This window comes from Hyperolius riggenbachi, chromosome 1, assembly GCF_040937935.1.
Source record: "Hyperolius riggenbachi isolate aHypRig1 chromosome 1, aHypRig1.pri, whole genome shotgun sequence".
Lineage (NCBI taxonomy): Eukaryota > Metazoa > Chordata > Amphibia > Anura > Hyperoliidae > Hyperolius > Hyperolius riggenbachi.
The window spans coordinates 111314279-111327817 of NC_090646.1; the positions used below are offsets into that span (position 1 = coordinate 111314279).

Here is a 13539-nt window from a genome sequence, read left to right on the forward strand (position 1 = left end):
CTGTAAGACAAGAGGGTTCACAACTACAAGGCACCTGATTATAAGAGCTACGACTTATGTAGGCAACATCATGACAGCCAGCAATGGAGCAATTCCATTCAAAAGGTCTCAATAAAAATGGTCCACAACAGCTGACTTATCAAGTAAACAAAAATAGAGAGCAGCAGTCTGACCCCTTAGCATAAATATAGTGTTGCAGCCTTGTGGCCTCCAAAGGTGAATCCTTTCGTACAGCTGAATTAAAACACAGCTGACACAGTGTGGAGGTGGTGGCAGTAGCGGATTGCAGCAGAATTAACATTAAAAGGCAGTGAAGCGGATTATCAAGACCAGAGAAAAGGAAACCAGAACAGCAGGTATAATCAACCAATCAGGTTTCAGCTGTTCAAATGAACCAATCCGGTTTCAGCTGCTCAAATCAACCAATCAGGCTTCATCTGTTAGAGAAAAAGATTATGATTGGTTGTTTTGCACAACCCTTATGAACTCTCTTTGCACTGGTCTTGACGCGTCTTCCAAGAGCTTATTGTTTAAGAATTTCTGAGGCACATTCAATTTAGGTTTACATTACAAACACAGTATTATATTTGGACGCAGTGAAGAAGTGATAGAACCTGTGCTTATTGATGCATGCAGCGAGATATTTACTTCAAAGCCAATGCAATTTATATTTTGGTTTTTTTTAAATGCACTCTCCCCTTACCATCTCACTGCTCCCCAGCTATTATTTTCTGATACACAAAGCCCATCGTCTCCAGAATGCTGGGGTGACAGAACAGCCAGAGAGAAAAACCCTTCATGATATGGAATTCATGCCCTTCAGTCACAGGAACTCTATGAAAGTGGGATAGCTGACCATTGGGTCATCACCTTTGGTGTCCTATAGCTCTCCTATGGCTGGAAGGAGGATTCAAATTGCCATGCTGGGAAAAAGAGTTAAAGTGGACCCAAACCAAACTTTTTTTTTTTTTTTTTATTCAAAATATTTAGTTGCACCACTCTGACTAATACAAAGATAAATAAACACTCATTTAAGCGTATGAGCATTTCAGTGCATGCTTTTCAAACTTCTCTTTTCATAACTAGAGTTCTACAGGTGGCAGCCATTACTTCTGATCTTAGTAGGAGGTTTCAGATCATGGGTGTGTTTGTCATCAGCTACCCTCCCTTACAGGGGCGTCGTCTATGTGAAATCTCACACAGGCTGAGATCACCTCCCCTGTGACATCATCAGTAGCAGCCTGTGTTTTGTTTTTTTATTTCCTCCACCAGTCTGCCGGTTCTGTTCCGGCAATATGAATGGGAAGGGAGGGGTTCCTCCAATAAATGTAAAATATTTTATATTGGTCATCATGTAGCTGAAAAAAGGCTGATATTTATTATTATAAGTTAGAAAATAGATTTTATTTATGAAATCTTGTATTTTTAATTTGGGTCCACTTTAAGTGCCTTTCTCCCATCACAACATCCTACAGAAGAGAAAAGTTTTGGGGGGGGGGGGGGGGGGGGGGGGCGTGGGGGAAGTGGTGAAGCAAAGAAGAGGTGAGTGTAGGACTATGCAACCCACTTCAGCTGTCAGAATATAAGGGAGTTTAAGTAAACTAGATTTTTGTTACCCTGTTATGGTTACAATAGAACCAAGTCAGTACAGAAAGAAGCTCAGCATATAGGAAAGTCATGACCAAGTAACATTAAAGGGACTCAGGGCCCTTTTCCACTAGTGGCGTTTGCGATGCTGAATCGCAAAATCGCAAACCGCTAGTGATTTTGAATTCGCTACGGTTTGCTTTTTAACATAGGAATCGCGGTAGGTAATTTCCACTACCGTGATTCGTTTTTGACTCAAACGCGATCGCACCGCGAAGCGATCTTAGCCGCGATTTTGCTATGCAGTGCATTGCATAGCAAAATCGTGACCGCAATTGCCGGGACGTTTCCTGCACTTGCGATTCAGCAATCGCTAGCGTTTAGCGCGAACGCTAGCGATTGCTAGTGGAAAAATTAAAAAGATGTTCTACATACCTATGGCTTCCTCCAGCCCCATCCGCTCTGATCGCTTCCACGCTGCCGTCCTCCGCTGCCCGCAGCTTCGGGAACTGGGCCCCGTCACTGACATCGGTCACGGCCCGCTACGCAGGAGAAGTGCGCATCTCTCCAGCAGCTGCAGGAAAGATACGTAGAGGGCGCTCTTCTCTTACGACAGACTGGCTCCGACTGACGGAAGTGCGGGGACCCGGTTCCTGAAGCTGTGGGCAGCGGAGGACGGCGGCGTGGAAGCGATCGGAGTGAATGGGGCTGGAGGAAGCCCCAGGTACGTGTAAAATCTTTTTAATTTTACAGCTCTGGTACACTTAAACCAAATTATCTAACGATGCATAAATCAGCAAGATTGAATTAATGTCTTGTGGCATGTGGACCTCCGAACCCTTTCCCTAATCCTAAAAATAAAGCCCAATTCCCCACCTTTCCATGTTTTATTGTTTATCCTGTGCAGTGTCATTAGCCATCTCTATTATTTCAAGCTACTGATAACAGAACTAAGTTCTGTCTCAAAACCAGTAGATTTTATTCTACATCTACAGTCTGCTTTAAGGACCAAATATGAGCAGCATTATTACTTTGAAGTTTCAGTTACAGATTTTTTTATTTTTGGAAAGTTTATAAGCTACACAAGACATGCTTAATTTATAAACCTCTAGGGATATCAGAGGAAACACAGCCTTAGCTGAGAGCTTGGAGGTAGGTTTCCTAAACTGGCCTTCATGCCAGAGCAGGTCCTAACCTGGTTCCACCCAGACTAGCAGTTTGTGTGTGAGAGCTGGACTAGCTGGCTGCAAATGGTAGGCAATAAATATTTATATGTAAAGTTTAATCTTTAGCAGAGTTGATAAATGGGGGAAAAAAGAATCAAAGTACTAAACAAAGATTATCTGATGTTCTGTATCTCAATTTTAAGATTACAAGATTATCTACTGGGCAATATAATGCTCTGTTAACTAATAAACTTGCATTAAATAAAATAGAAATGCAATAAATTTAAAGGAAATCTAAACTGAAAAAAAAACACAGTTTAAAGAGGAAATCTAATAAAAAAGTGCTTCATTTTTACAATAATTATGTATAAATGATTTAGTGTTTGCTCATTGTAAAATCGTTTAAATCCCTGATTTAAATTCTGACATTTATTACATGGTGACATTTTTACTGTTGGCAGATGATGTAGCTGCTGCATGTTTTTTTGGCAGCTGGAAACAGCTATTTCCCACAATGCAGCAAGGTTCACAGACAGGAAACTGCCAAGAGTACGTACTCAGAATTTCTTTGTGGGAGGGGTTTCACCACAATATCAGCCATACAGCGCCCCCTGATGGTCTGTTTGTGAAAAGGAATAGATTTCTTATGTAAAAGGGGGTATCAGCTTCTGATTGGGATAAAGTTCAATTCTTGGTCGGAGTTTCTCTTTAACTTGCCAGGGGCTCTTGCCACCCCTGCAGTTCTTCTGTACCCTCGCAGTCATTCCATGAGCCTCTGGTCAGCTGCAGTACCCTTCTGCTGCGCCCCGGAGCATGAACAGGAGGCAGACTGCCCGGGACCAGGCATGCACAGCAGCGCACTACTGGCCAGCTTTCAGAGGGGTGCTGCGGCTGACTGAAGTGTCGCAGAATGGCAGCAAGGGCACAGAAGGGCTGTAGGGGGCTGGAAGCAACCCTAGGTATGTTAAATTGCTCTCATTTTCATTTAGGGTCCCATTCACACTGGGCACTTCAGTAGCGTTTTGCTGATCGCTGGCAATCAGCAAAAAGCTGTTTTTCTCACTGTACAGGATAGCGATTTAGGAGTGATTGCGTTTTGTGATTCTATAACATTGAAATGCAATTGCTCCAAAAATGCTGCATGCACCATTAGCAAATCGCTACAGAGTGAAAACTACCATTGACTTGCATTAGCAGCAGTTTTTTGCTGATCGCCAGTGATCAGCAAATCGCTGAAAAATCACCCAGTGTGAACTAGCCCTTAAAGGGGAACTGAAGAGAGGTATATGGAGGCTGTCATGTTTATTTCCTTTTAGACAATACCAGTTGCCTGGCAGCCCTGCTGATCCTCTGCCTCTAATACTATTAGCCATAGCCCCTGAACAAGCATGCAGCAGATCAGGTGTTTCAGTGGTTCAGACTTATAAGTCTGATCTGACAAGACTAGCTGCATGCTTGTTTCTGGTTTTAATCAGATACTACTGCAGAGAAATAGACCAGCAGGGCTGCCAGGCAACTGGTATTGATTAAAAGGAAATAAACATGACAGCCTCCATATACCTCTCTCTTCAGTTCCCCTTTAAGTTTCCCTTTAAAGACTTGAAGTATTGTCCCAGGTGATACCTTACAAACTACAATAGATAATTTTCTTAGGCCCTCTTAAAGACAGACTAAAGTCTCGCAAAATACATATTTTTCTTTTAAAAACCTCTAACATCAATGCCCTAACTGAAACGCCACATCCCCGTGGCTGAACACTCAATAAATCACCCCAAACTCACTGGGGCACATTGTAGGGAGCGCTTCCATATAGAGGCAGATCTTTGAGCTGTAGCTCTGCCTCTACTCATGTCCATCTGCACTGATCTCCGCCTCTCCCCACCCCTCTGTCTTCTTTCACTGAGAGGGGCGTGAGAGAGGAGCAGATCGACGCACATGGAGGCAGAGCTACAGCCCAAAGCTCTGCCTCCCCACGCAGCAAAATCTACGACCAAGAAAGTCATAGATTTTTTCCCCGGGAGTTTGAGGTGATTTATTTAGTGTTCAGCCGCGGGGATGCAGCATTTCAGTTAGGGCATTAATGTTAAAGAGGTTTTTTAAAAGAAAAACCTGTATTTTGCGAGACTTCAGAGTCTCTTTAAAGGCATTTAAACAGTAGAAGTCTTTCAAAATACAAACTCGTGTTAACCGCAGAAAACAGCTAAACTCTGGGACAAGGGTCACGGCAGCAGATGCAATCGAGCTGCCTGGAAAGAGTCCAGACAAATGGATTTTGCACATCATACTGTCCGCAATGTAAAGGAAATTCGAGAATCACGCATACGCCAGCCTTTGATGTCTGTGTATTTGCAATTATCTTTACATTTTACAACAGGCTCCTATTTGCAGCCTTACAGATCTAATTAAGGAAACAGCTGTTACCGTTTTACTGTGACAGGGCCATAAAATTGTTAAGACCCACAGAGGGAGCCAGGCTAGTATTTTGTGGCATCAAGTTGTGATCTATGTGATCTCCTTGCAAGAACATGCTTTCAAGTAAGGCAGATGATCAGAAATAAAAGTTTTTACAAATCACGCCACCCAATTCAGCAGGTCTTACCACTGCGATTCAAAAATAAAACCTAAATCAGACTTGTTTAAGTCGTGAATGCTGGCTGCTCCTTTATTCACCCTTGTTTCTACCGCAAAGAGGCGGGTACCTTGTTTGGGTTGGATGATGTGCGCCTTGCAGTGCCTGATGGCACAGTTAGACCGCGAGAAAATACATCCTGTAGCCAACCACAAATATAGATAAGGAAAAAGAAAGGTTGGGAGTTCTCAATTTACTACTAGGAAATTGTGTGTGTAATTCAAATTTCACATAACCTGAACAATAAATCTCTATTCAAAACAATGTAAATGGATACACCTGTATTCCACTTGTATGTTGTCCCTGTAAGGGGGAAAGGACCTGCTAAAAGGGCCAACATGGGTCACTATGCAGAGTATTTTGTAATGACAATACCTGTAAGGTGCTGGTGTTGATTTAAACTGCATGGCAGCTCTTAGTAGTTCTAAAACTAAGAATCTCTGCAGAGTACCAACCCTATCGGTCTATAGAGTAAAGCTATAGAGGTGTGCAGACTATTTTTAACGCAGTTTGTGTCACCCTGCTGGTCACACTGGGGGGCATCAAAGTTATTAGGAACCTAATGAGGCTTCTCCACCCTCCTGTGTGGCCCCGATCCTTCGCTGGCTCCCTCCAAAAATCCACCAACAAGCTTGTGTAGCAGATAGCAGTAGCGCCTGCAGCACTCGGCAATATTTACCTTTGGGATCCAGCGCAGGCACAGTACCATTTTCCACATCTGGCTCCGGTGGCAACAGAGTAGAGCGGACCTGAGTGGGCTTGGCCATTTCCACCTGAGGGGGAAGATGTACTGAGCCTGAGTTGGATTGGAAAGTTAAATAAATATTGCTGTCTGCTGCTGTCTGGGGTCCCAGCGCTGTATCTGTACTGCACAGGACGAAGGGGAAAGACTCCTAAGAGGCTTCCCCTCCAGAGGTAGGTACCCACAGGGACACTTTATTATTACTTCAACAGATTCTCTTTAAACACTGGAGTTATATGGTAGACAATACCTTTTGTCTTCCCACAATCCAGATCCATTGACACACTTACACAACTAAGTTTAAATTACTCCTGCAACTTGTACAAAATGGCCGATCTAACAAATTTGTTTTAATTTCATGTAGATTAACCCATTTTGGTTCCTGGACGTAGAAACTACGTCCAGGAACCATGCGCGCTACCGCGTGCTCCCGCGGCCGATCGCGCGCATGCACGTGCACTCCCGGCCGCGGATTCGGTAGCCACGGAATCAATGTATCGGGCTATGGTGCCCGATCACTGATTCCTCTCCCCCGCTGAAAAAGCGACAGCTTCTCTCGGAAGCTGTGCTTTTTCTGGCTGTTCCCTCCCCGATGCGTCACTCTAAGCGTGTGTTACGCTTAGAGTGACGTCATGTAAACAAACTCATGGCCGCCATCTTGTGGCCAAAAAGTAATACTACAACTGAAAGTAAAAAAAAATAAAAATTAACACACATTTACATTATAAATCTATTGTTTACCTCCCACCCTCCCAAAACTACCCAAATAAAATGTTTACTATATAAAAAAAAAAAAAAAACATTACAATAAAAAAAAAAAAACTTAAATATTTACCTAAGGATCTAAACTTTTTAAATATCAATGTAAAGATGAAATATTTCTATATTTTTTTTATTTTAAACTTGTAAATAGTGATAGATGCAAAATGGAAAAAATGCACCTTTATTTCCAAATAAAATATTGTCGCCATACAATGTGATAGGGACATAATTTTAACGGTGTAATAACCGGGACATATGGGCAAATACAATACGTGAGTTTTAATTATGGAGGCATGTATTATTTTAAAACTATAATAGCTGAAAACTGAGAAATAATGCATTTTTCCATTTTTTCTTATTCTTCCTGTTAAAATGCATTTACAGTAAAGTGGCTCTTAGCAAAATGTACCCCCCCAAAGAAAGCCTAATTGGTGGCGGAAAAAAACAAGATATAGATCAGTTCATTGTGATAAGTAGTGATAAAGTTATAGGCTAATGAATGGGAGGTGAACATTTCTCACGTGAAAACGACGGAACGCGAATGGCTTAAGAATGTGTAAACTGAGAATTCCCAATATTTATTTTTAAATCCGAGTAGCCTGACCTGCTGTACAGCAGGAAGTAAGGTGCTCATTTGTTCAGACTAATATTTCTGGAAATGTGCTGCTAAACACCAGATTCGGTAATGAGGACTTTGCTTTGTGGATGTTTTATTTTACTTGTTAAACCTTCAAAGTGCATAGCCTGCTTGCACACACTAGGCTGCCGCCACCTCCACAGATTAGTAAAATCACTCTGCCCTGCCCGTCTGCTCTGAGTCTGAATCATCTGAAAACAGCTATAAAAGAATGATAGGGATTATGCAGGTAAAAAAATATATATCAACATACTGCAAACAAGGAGGAATCAAGTTACCAGTTAAAAAAAAACAATCTTCTAAGGCCACAATCAATTTCTATTTGTCATTGCTTGCCTGGATAAACTCCCTGGTTTATCATCAGGGAACAGAACACGGAGCAAATACGGAAACATTCACAACTAAGGAATATGGCCCACATCTCTTTCTGTGACTGGAGTACAGGAAATTAAAGGCGTAATTATTTACCTCCTTTGCAGGTGAAGTGCTAATGAGCAAATACATATTTAGGCGAGTTGTGGAAACAATATTTTCAGTTCAGTTGGGGAATGACAAACATGGGAAGGTGTGAGTCGCCTCTGGGCCACTGTTGTAATAGCTGCAGGTTTGAACTCACAGGATGCAATGATACTATAAAACTATAGGCCAATTTTAAATTCAAAAAGTTAAATAAAAGCCCCTTCGACACAGAGTCCACTGCATCAAAGGCAAGGATACTGCTATGGGGCATAGAGTGTGGTGGGCTCTGACATAGTAACGCATGTATTTACAGTGGCAGTGAGGCATACTTTAATTGTACTGTATACCTCACTGTATGCTCACACTCCAGCAGCAACGTGCAGTGCATCATTTTGACTATGTTGCGATCTGATTGCAATGCAACTGATTCAGTGGGCAAGGGCCTAAAAACCTAACACCTGAAGTGAGAAGGATATGGAGGTGGCCATATTTATTTCCTTTTAAGCACCTTCTGCAAAAGGGACGTTTTAAAGCAATCTGTTTTGCAGGAGACACGTTCACAATGCACCCCGCAGGTGCCACGCATGCACGCGCTTATATGTGCAAGCGCATGGCCAGTTTCCGCTGCCTATGGGCGGTTGGGAAATGGTTAAACAATACCAGTTGCCTGGCAGTCTTGCTGAGCTTTCATGCATGAGAAATGTCTGAATGACACACCCGAAACAAGCATGCAGCTAATTTGTCAGATTTTGCATTATCTGCATGCTTGTTCAGGGTTTGTGGCTTAGAGGTAGAGGATTAGCAGGATAGCCAGGCAATGTGCATTACACAATGGGAGGAGGGGGAGGCATTCAGGGAAGATAAAACCCTTAAAATGAAAATTTAGAGTGCTTACCTCAAGCATGGCAGATAGATAAATTGAAATTTTATTTGCACAAGGGCAAAATGTTTATAAGCACACACTGCTTACTATCAGACCAAGTATCAGTGGCGGAATCCAAAAACTGCCTCTCTATTCACATTGTTTAAAACAGAAATAAAAAAGGTCAGCCTCCATATCCCTCTCTCACTTCAGATGTGCTTCAAAACATCTGGGGCTTGGAGTTCCAGTGCAAGCGGAAAGTTTATTACATGTACTTTACATGCAGTTGTGAATGTGTCAGTCATTAGCTCAGTCAAATGTTATTTAAAGCCCATCTTAAGTCAACGCTGAAAATCAAACCGCAAGAGAAGTGCTACAAGTAAAGTTCTCCCAGCCAAAACCGCCATTTTCCTTAGTGTGGAGGTGTGCAGCCTGCTCCTCTACCCTGCGCCCACCATTCAAAAAAAAAGACTAAAATATCGTCAATGAAGTCAGGCTGCATACGACTCTACTAAAGAATACAATGGCAGGCTAGCGACGATTCTTTACAGTATTAGCCCTGCAATGTTGCCCAAGGGATCGGGTCCAATATTTATGTGTGGGGCTTAAAGGGATACTTAAGCCTGCAAAAGGAAAAGCAGTTTTACTTACCTGGGGCTTCTACAGGCCCACATAGTCTTCTTCGTGTTCCTGTCTGCAATAGCGTCCTGCGCCTTGCAGCTGGGAACGCGAAGAAGGAGACGCGTGGCCAGGCCTGCGCAGTGAGCCTGTCGGCTCAAAACGAAACTAGCTGGCAGCAGGGGACCGGATGAGCCGTGAGTGACTGCGAGGACACAGGACTGCTGTAGTGGGCTGGTAGAAGTCCCAGGTGAGTAAAACTCATTTTTTTATTGCAGGCTTAAGTATCCCTTTAAAGTTTACCCAAAGCAACATATGACATGATAAGATAAACGTGTGCGTACAGTGCAAATATAACCAGGCTGGTTTTCGTTTTTTTATTTTGCTGCTTTAAAGAGTAAAGTGACAGCTTGCTTGTCTGTACCTTTTTGGAAATATAGTAAATCTCACTGATAAACCAATTACAGCCATAAAAGCTTTCCTTGCAGAATACAACTTCTGAGGGCAGGAGAGACCGAAAAAGGCCAATAGTTAATTTTAACTGTGAGATACTTAATAGACTGCCACTGAGCAGAGACAGTAAAACATTCAATCTATTTTGTAAATGTTTAAATGTAAAATTCAACAATAGGATATCTAAAAAAAATTAGGAATAGGATAAATACAATTGTTTATCTCATCAGTTTATTTTTACCTCGGGTTCACTTTAAGACAGGACTGTGCTGAACTACTCACAGTACGAACTCTACTGTCTGATTTTAAGTTAGACTACAGATGGGCTTTAACATTTCCAAATCAAACTGCACTACAGTACAGGTTTCAGTCATCAGCTAGTTTAGAGAGCCTCTGTGGTTCATAGAAACCAACCAACGCTTCTATTCAATTTACATGGCAACCTGGTACAAGGAAGAATTTCAGACTTTAGCATTACAAACAAGTATCTCCCCTCAAACATAGCTACCCATGCATGTCTGCTAGACAATCCGCTAAAAACAAGTGTTCATTAGCAAAAATGACCCATTCTCTGTAGAAATGGGCAATGAGACGCTAGTAAATCCAGCTGGCAAGCAAATTTAAGCCAAATTCTATGCAAGTTGGAGTAAGGCCAATCGACTGCAATACCTGACTCTATTCTGATTGGCCCAATTTAAAGGGACACTTAAGCCAGGAAAAAAAAATGAGTTTTACTCACCTGGGGCTTCTAGCAGCCCCCTGCAGCAGTCCTGTGCCCTCGCAGCCACTCACTGCTCCGCTGGTCCCCCGCTGCCAGCTAGTTTCGTTTTTGCCGACAGGCCCGTCAGGACTGGCCACGCCTAGCTTTTTCTGCATTCCAGACTGCAATTAGCGATATTGCGGGCCGCAACAAGTACAAAAATATGCGTTGCCGCATTAAGAACGCATAACTAAGCAGCAACGTGTATTTTTGCATGTGTTGCGGCCCGCAATAGCGCTAATTGCAGTCGGGAATGCGGAAAAAGCTACGCGTGGCCAGTCCTGACGGGCCTGTCGGCAAAAACGAAACTAGCTGGCAGCGGGGGACCAGAGGATTAGTGAGTGACTGTGAGGGCGCAGGACTGCTGCAGGGGGCTGCTAGAAGCCCCAGGTGTGTAAAACTCTTTTTTTTCTGACTTAAGGTTCACTTTAAGCTGCATGTGCATACATATCCAATTTTGATTGGCCAATTTTGACCACTGACCAACTTTATCGGCCTTATGCAGTATGAGGGACAACAGAATTTGAATACGAAGAGCAGATTGTGTAGATAAGCTTTCATATTACAGGGAAGTGGTAAAATTGGCCAATCACTGACCACACATTGGATGTGTGTACCAGTCTTAAGTTGCAAGCAAGCCAGACTTTACTACCATCTCACTGATAGTTGGGAGCTTGTCTAGCATTTCCCGTGATGTGTTTAGGGAAACAAGCATCACCTTTATAAGTGCCCTGCTATTACCTGACAACATAGCCGTTATGGATAGGATCTCATTAGAGCAATTGTATTCACAACTGGCAATAACCATCTTGGCGAGCTGAGGGTCCAGAGGGAACTCGGCCATCATTGATCCCAGTTCAGTCAAGTCACCGTCGTCATTTAAGGCAGCCAGGTAATTCAGCAGCTCCAAAGCTCGCATTAAAGTTTCAGGTGCTGCAAGGGTAAACATCAAAAGGTTTCATGAAATAGTTCAGTCTTATAGGTGCTAATGTGTAGTGATCTATAGGGTTCTTATTCTAATCACAGTGCGCCATACCCCCTTCACATGCCTTATGAGAGGGCTATGTCTAGGATAGATGGAGAACAAATAAGGATATCTACAGACACTTAAAACACCTATACCACTAGATGCACTAGTAAGGGCTGTGCCACACTGCAAAACACTTTTTGACCAGTCAGCACTGTGGTTTCTTTCTTTTTTTAAAGAGCGGCTTCAACCTTCCCCCAAGTCCTAGCGTGTGCGGCCCACAGCATCGGCTGTGTTGGACATACCTTCTGACACGAGTCCAACCTCACTCGCCGTCTGCTGGCTCTTGTGCATGGTATACTTCCTGGTTCCTGTATGTCACATGACATACAGGAAGCATGCACTAAAGCCTGCAGGAGGTGAAGTGGATAGACTGGCATCGCTAGACTTGTGCTGGAATGTATGTCCAGCACTGCTGCAGCTTGAGGGACAGAGGGGGCACAGAGTTAGACCTAGAGTGGGCACAGAGAGAGAACCAGAGCGGGCACACAGAGAGAGAGAGAGAGAGAGAGAGAGAGAGAGAGAGAGACAGACGACACAGAGAGACAAAGGGTGCACAAAGATAGACAGGGGGACGGAAAGGCACAGAGGGGGAATAAACAGGCAGAGGGGGAACAAAGCTTGATTTGATGGAAATCGTGAATCGAAGTCGTGATTTTGGACCGAAATTGCTCAATTCAATTTTTTCCTAAAATCGTTCAGGCCTATCGCTGACCGTTCAAAAAGCACTCTGCAGTGTGGCTCAGCCCTAAGCGTGGGAGGTACGTATGCATTTCTAACCAGTGTTCTCCCCAGGCTCTTAGCTGGGTGCTCCACCCGGCTAATTTTGGTGAGCACCTGGCTGTCATCAGCTCGCCTCCTTATCATCCTCCTCCTATGCTGTAAGCAGCGCTGCGCCAGTCCTGCATTTATCCGTCGTGCCTCACCAGGCCCCTCACATCACCCGGGTGGAAAAAAAATTCTGGGGAGAACACTAACCACTTGCAATTGCTTTAGCGTTTGATAGAGAGGGTAGGGCTTTTTACTGTGTGGCTCCCTAAGAGAGATTTCCCTTCTCTTTCTCCAATATTACGTTTACAGAAGTGAAGAGAGACTTTTTCCAATGAAGACTCAGGCAACGAAAAGACCTCTTCACCATTCAATCCCGTTTAAAGCAGACCTAAATTCTAGGCTTTGTTCGGCTTTAACCACTTGCCGACCGCCTACTTCATATTGGCGGCGGCAAAGTGGCAGCCCCAGGACCACGTAACGCAGATTGGCGTCAGGTCCTGGGGCACTCTCTGGCCGGGGATCGCGCGCTGGGATGCGCGCGCATCCACCGGCAATAGGCTCCGCCCACCCGCGACGTCAACCCGCCGGCCAATCGGAAGCGCCGGCGGGTTGTTAACCCCGCGATCGCCGCTACAAAGTGTATAATACACTTTGTAATGTATACAAAGTGTATTATACAGGCTGCCTCCTGCCCTGGTGGTCCCAGTGTCCGAGGGACCACCAGGGCAGGCTGCAGCCACCCTAGTCTGCACCCAAACACACTGATCTGCCCCCCCCCTGCCCCCTGATCGCCCACAGTACCCCTCAGACCCCCCCCTGCCCACCCCCCAGACCACCATTTGCACACAATCACCCCCCTAATCACCCATCAATCACTCCCTGTCACTATCTGTCAACGCTATTTTTTTTTTTAGTCCCTAAACTGCCCCCTGCTCCCTCCTGATCACCCCCCCACCCCTCAGATTCTCCCCAGACCCCCCCAGACCCTCCCCCCCCTGCGTACTGTATGCATCTATCCCCCCTGATCAACTGTCAATCACCTGTCAATCACCCGTCAATCACCCGT

The 13539-nt window shown here is 44.1% G+C and overlaps 1 protein-coding gene across 2 annotated transcripts in view; it reads right to left on the bottom strand.

Annotated features, from left to right (window-relative positions):
* The window catches only part of DHX15 (DEAH-box helicase 15), an 81015-nt gene that overhangs the window by 10457 nt on the left and 57019 nt on the right, over positions 1-13539 (bottom strand). For both annotated transcript variants that reach the window (XM_068278121.1, XM_068278129.1), the window contains exon 10: positions 11417-11608. In XM_068278121.1, the coding sequence (XP_068134222.1) occupies positions 11417-11608 (192 nt within the window). The remainder of the gene's footprint in view (positions 1-11416; positions 11609-13539) is intronic.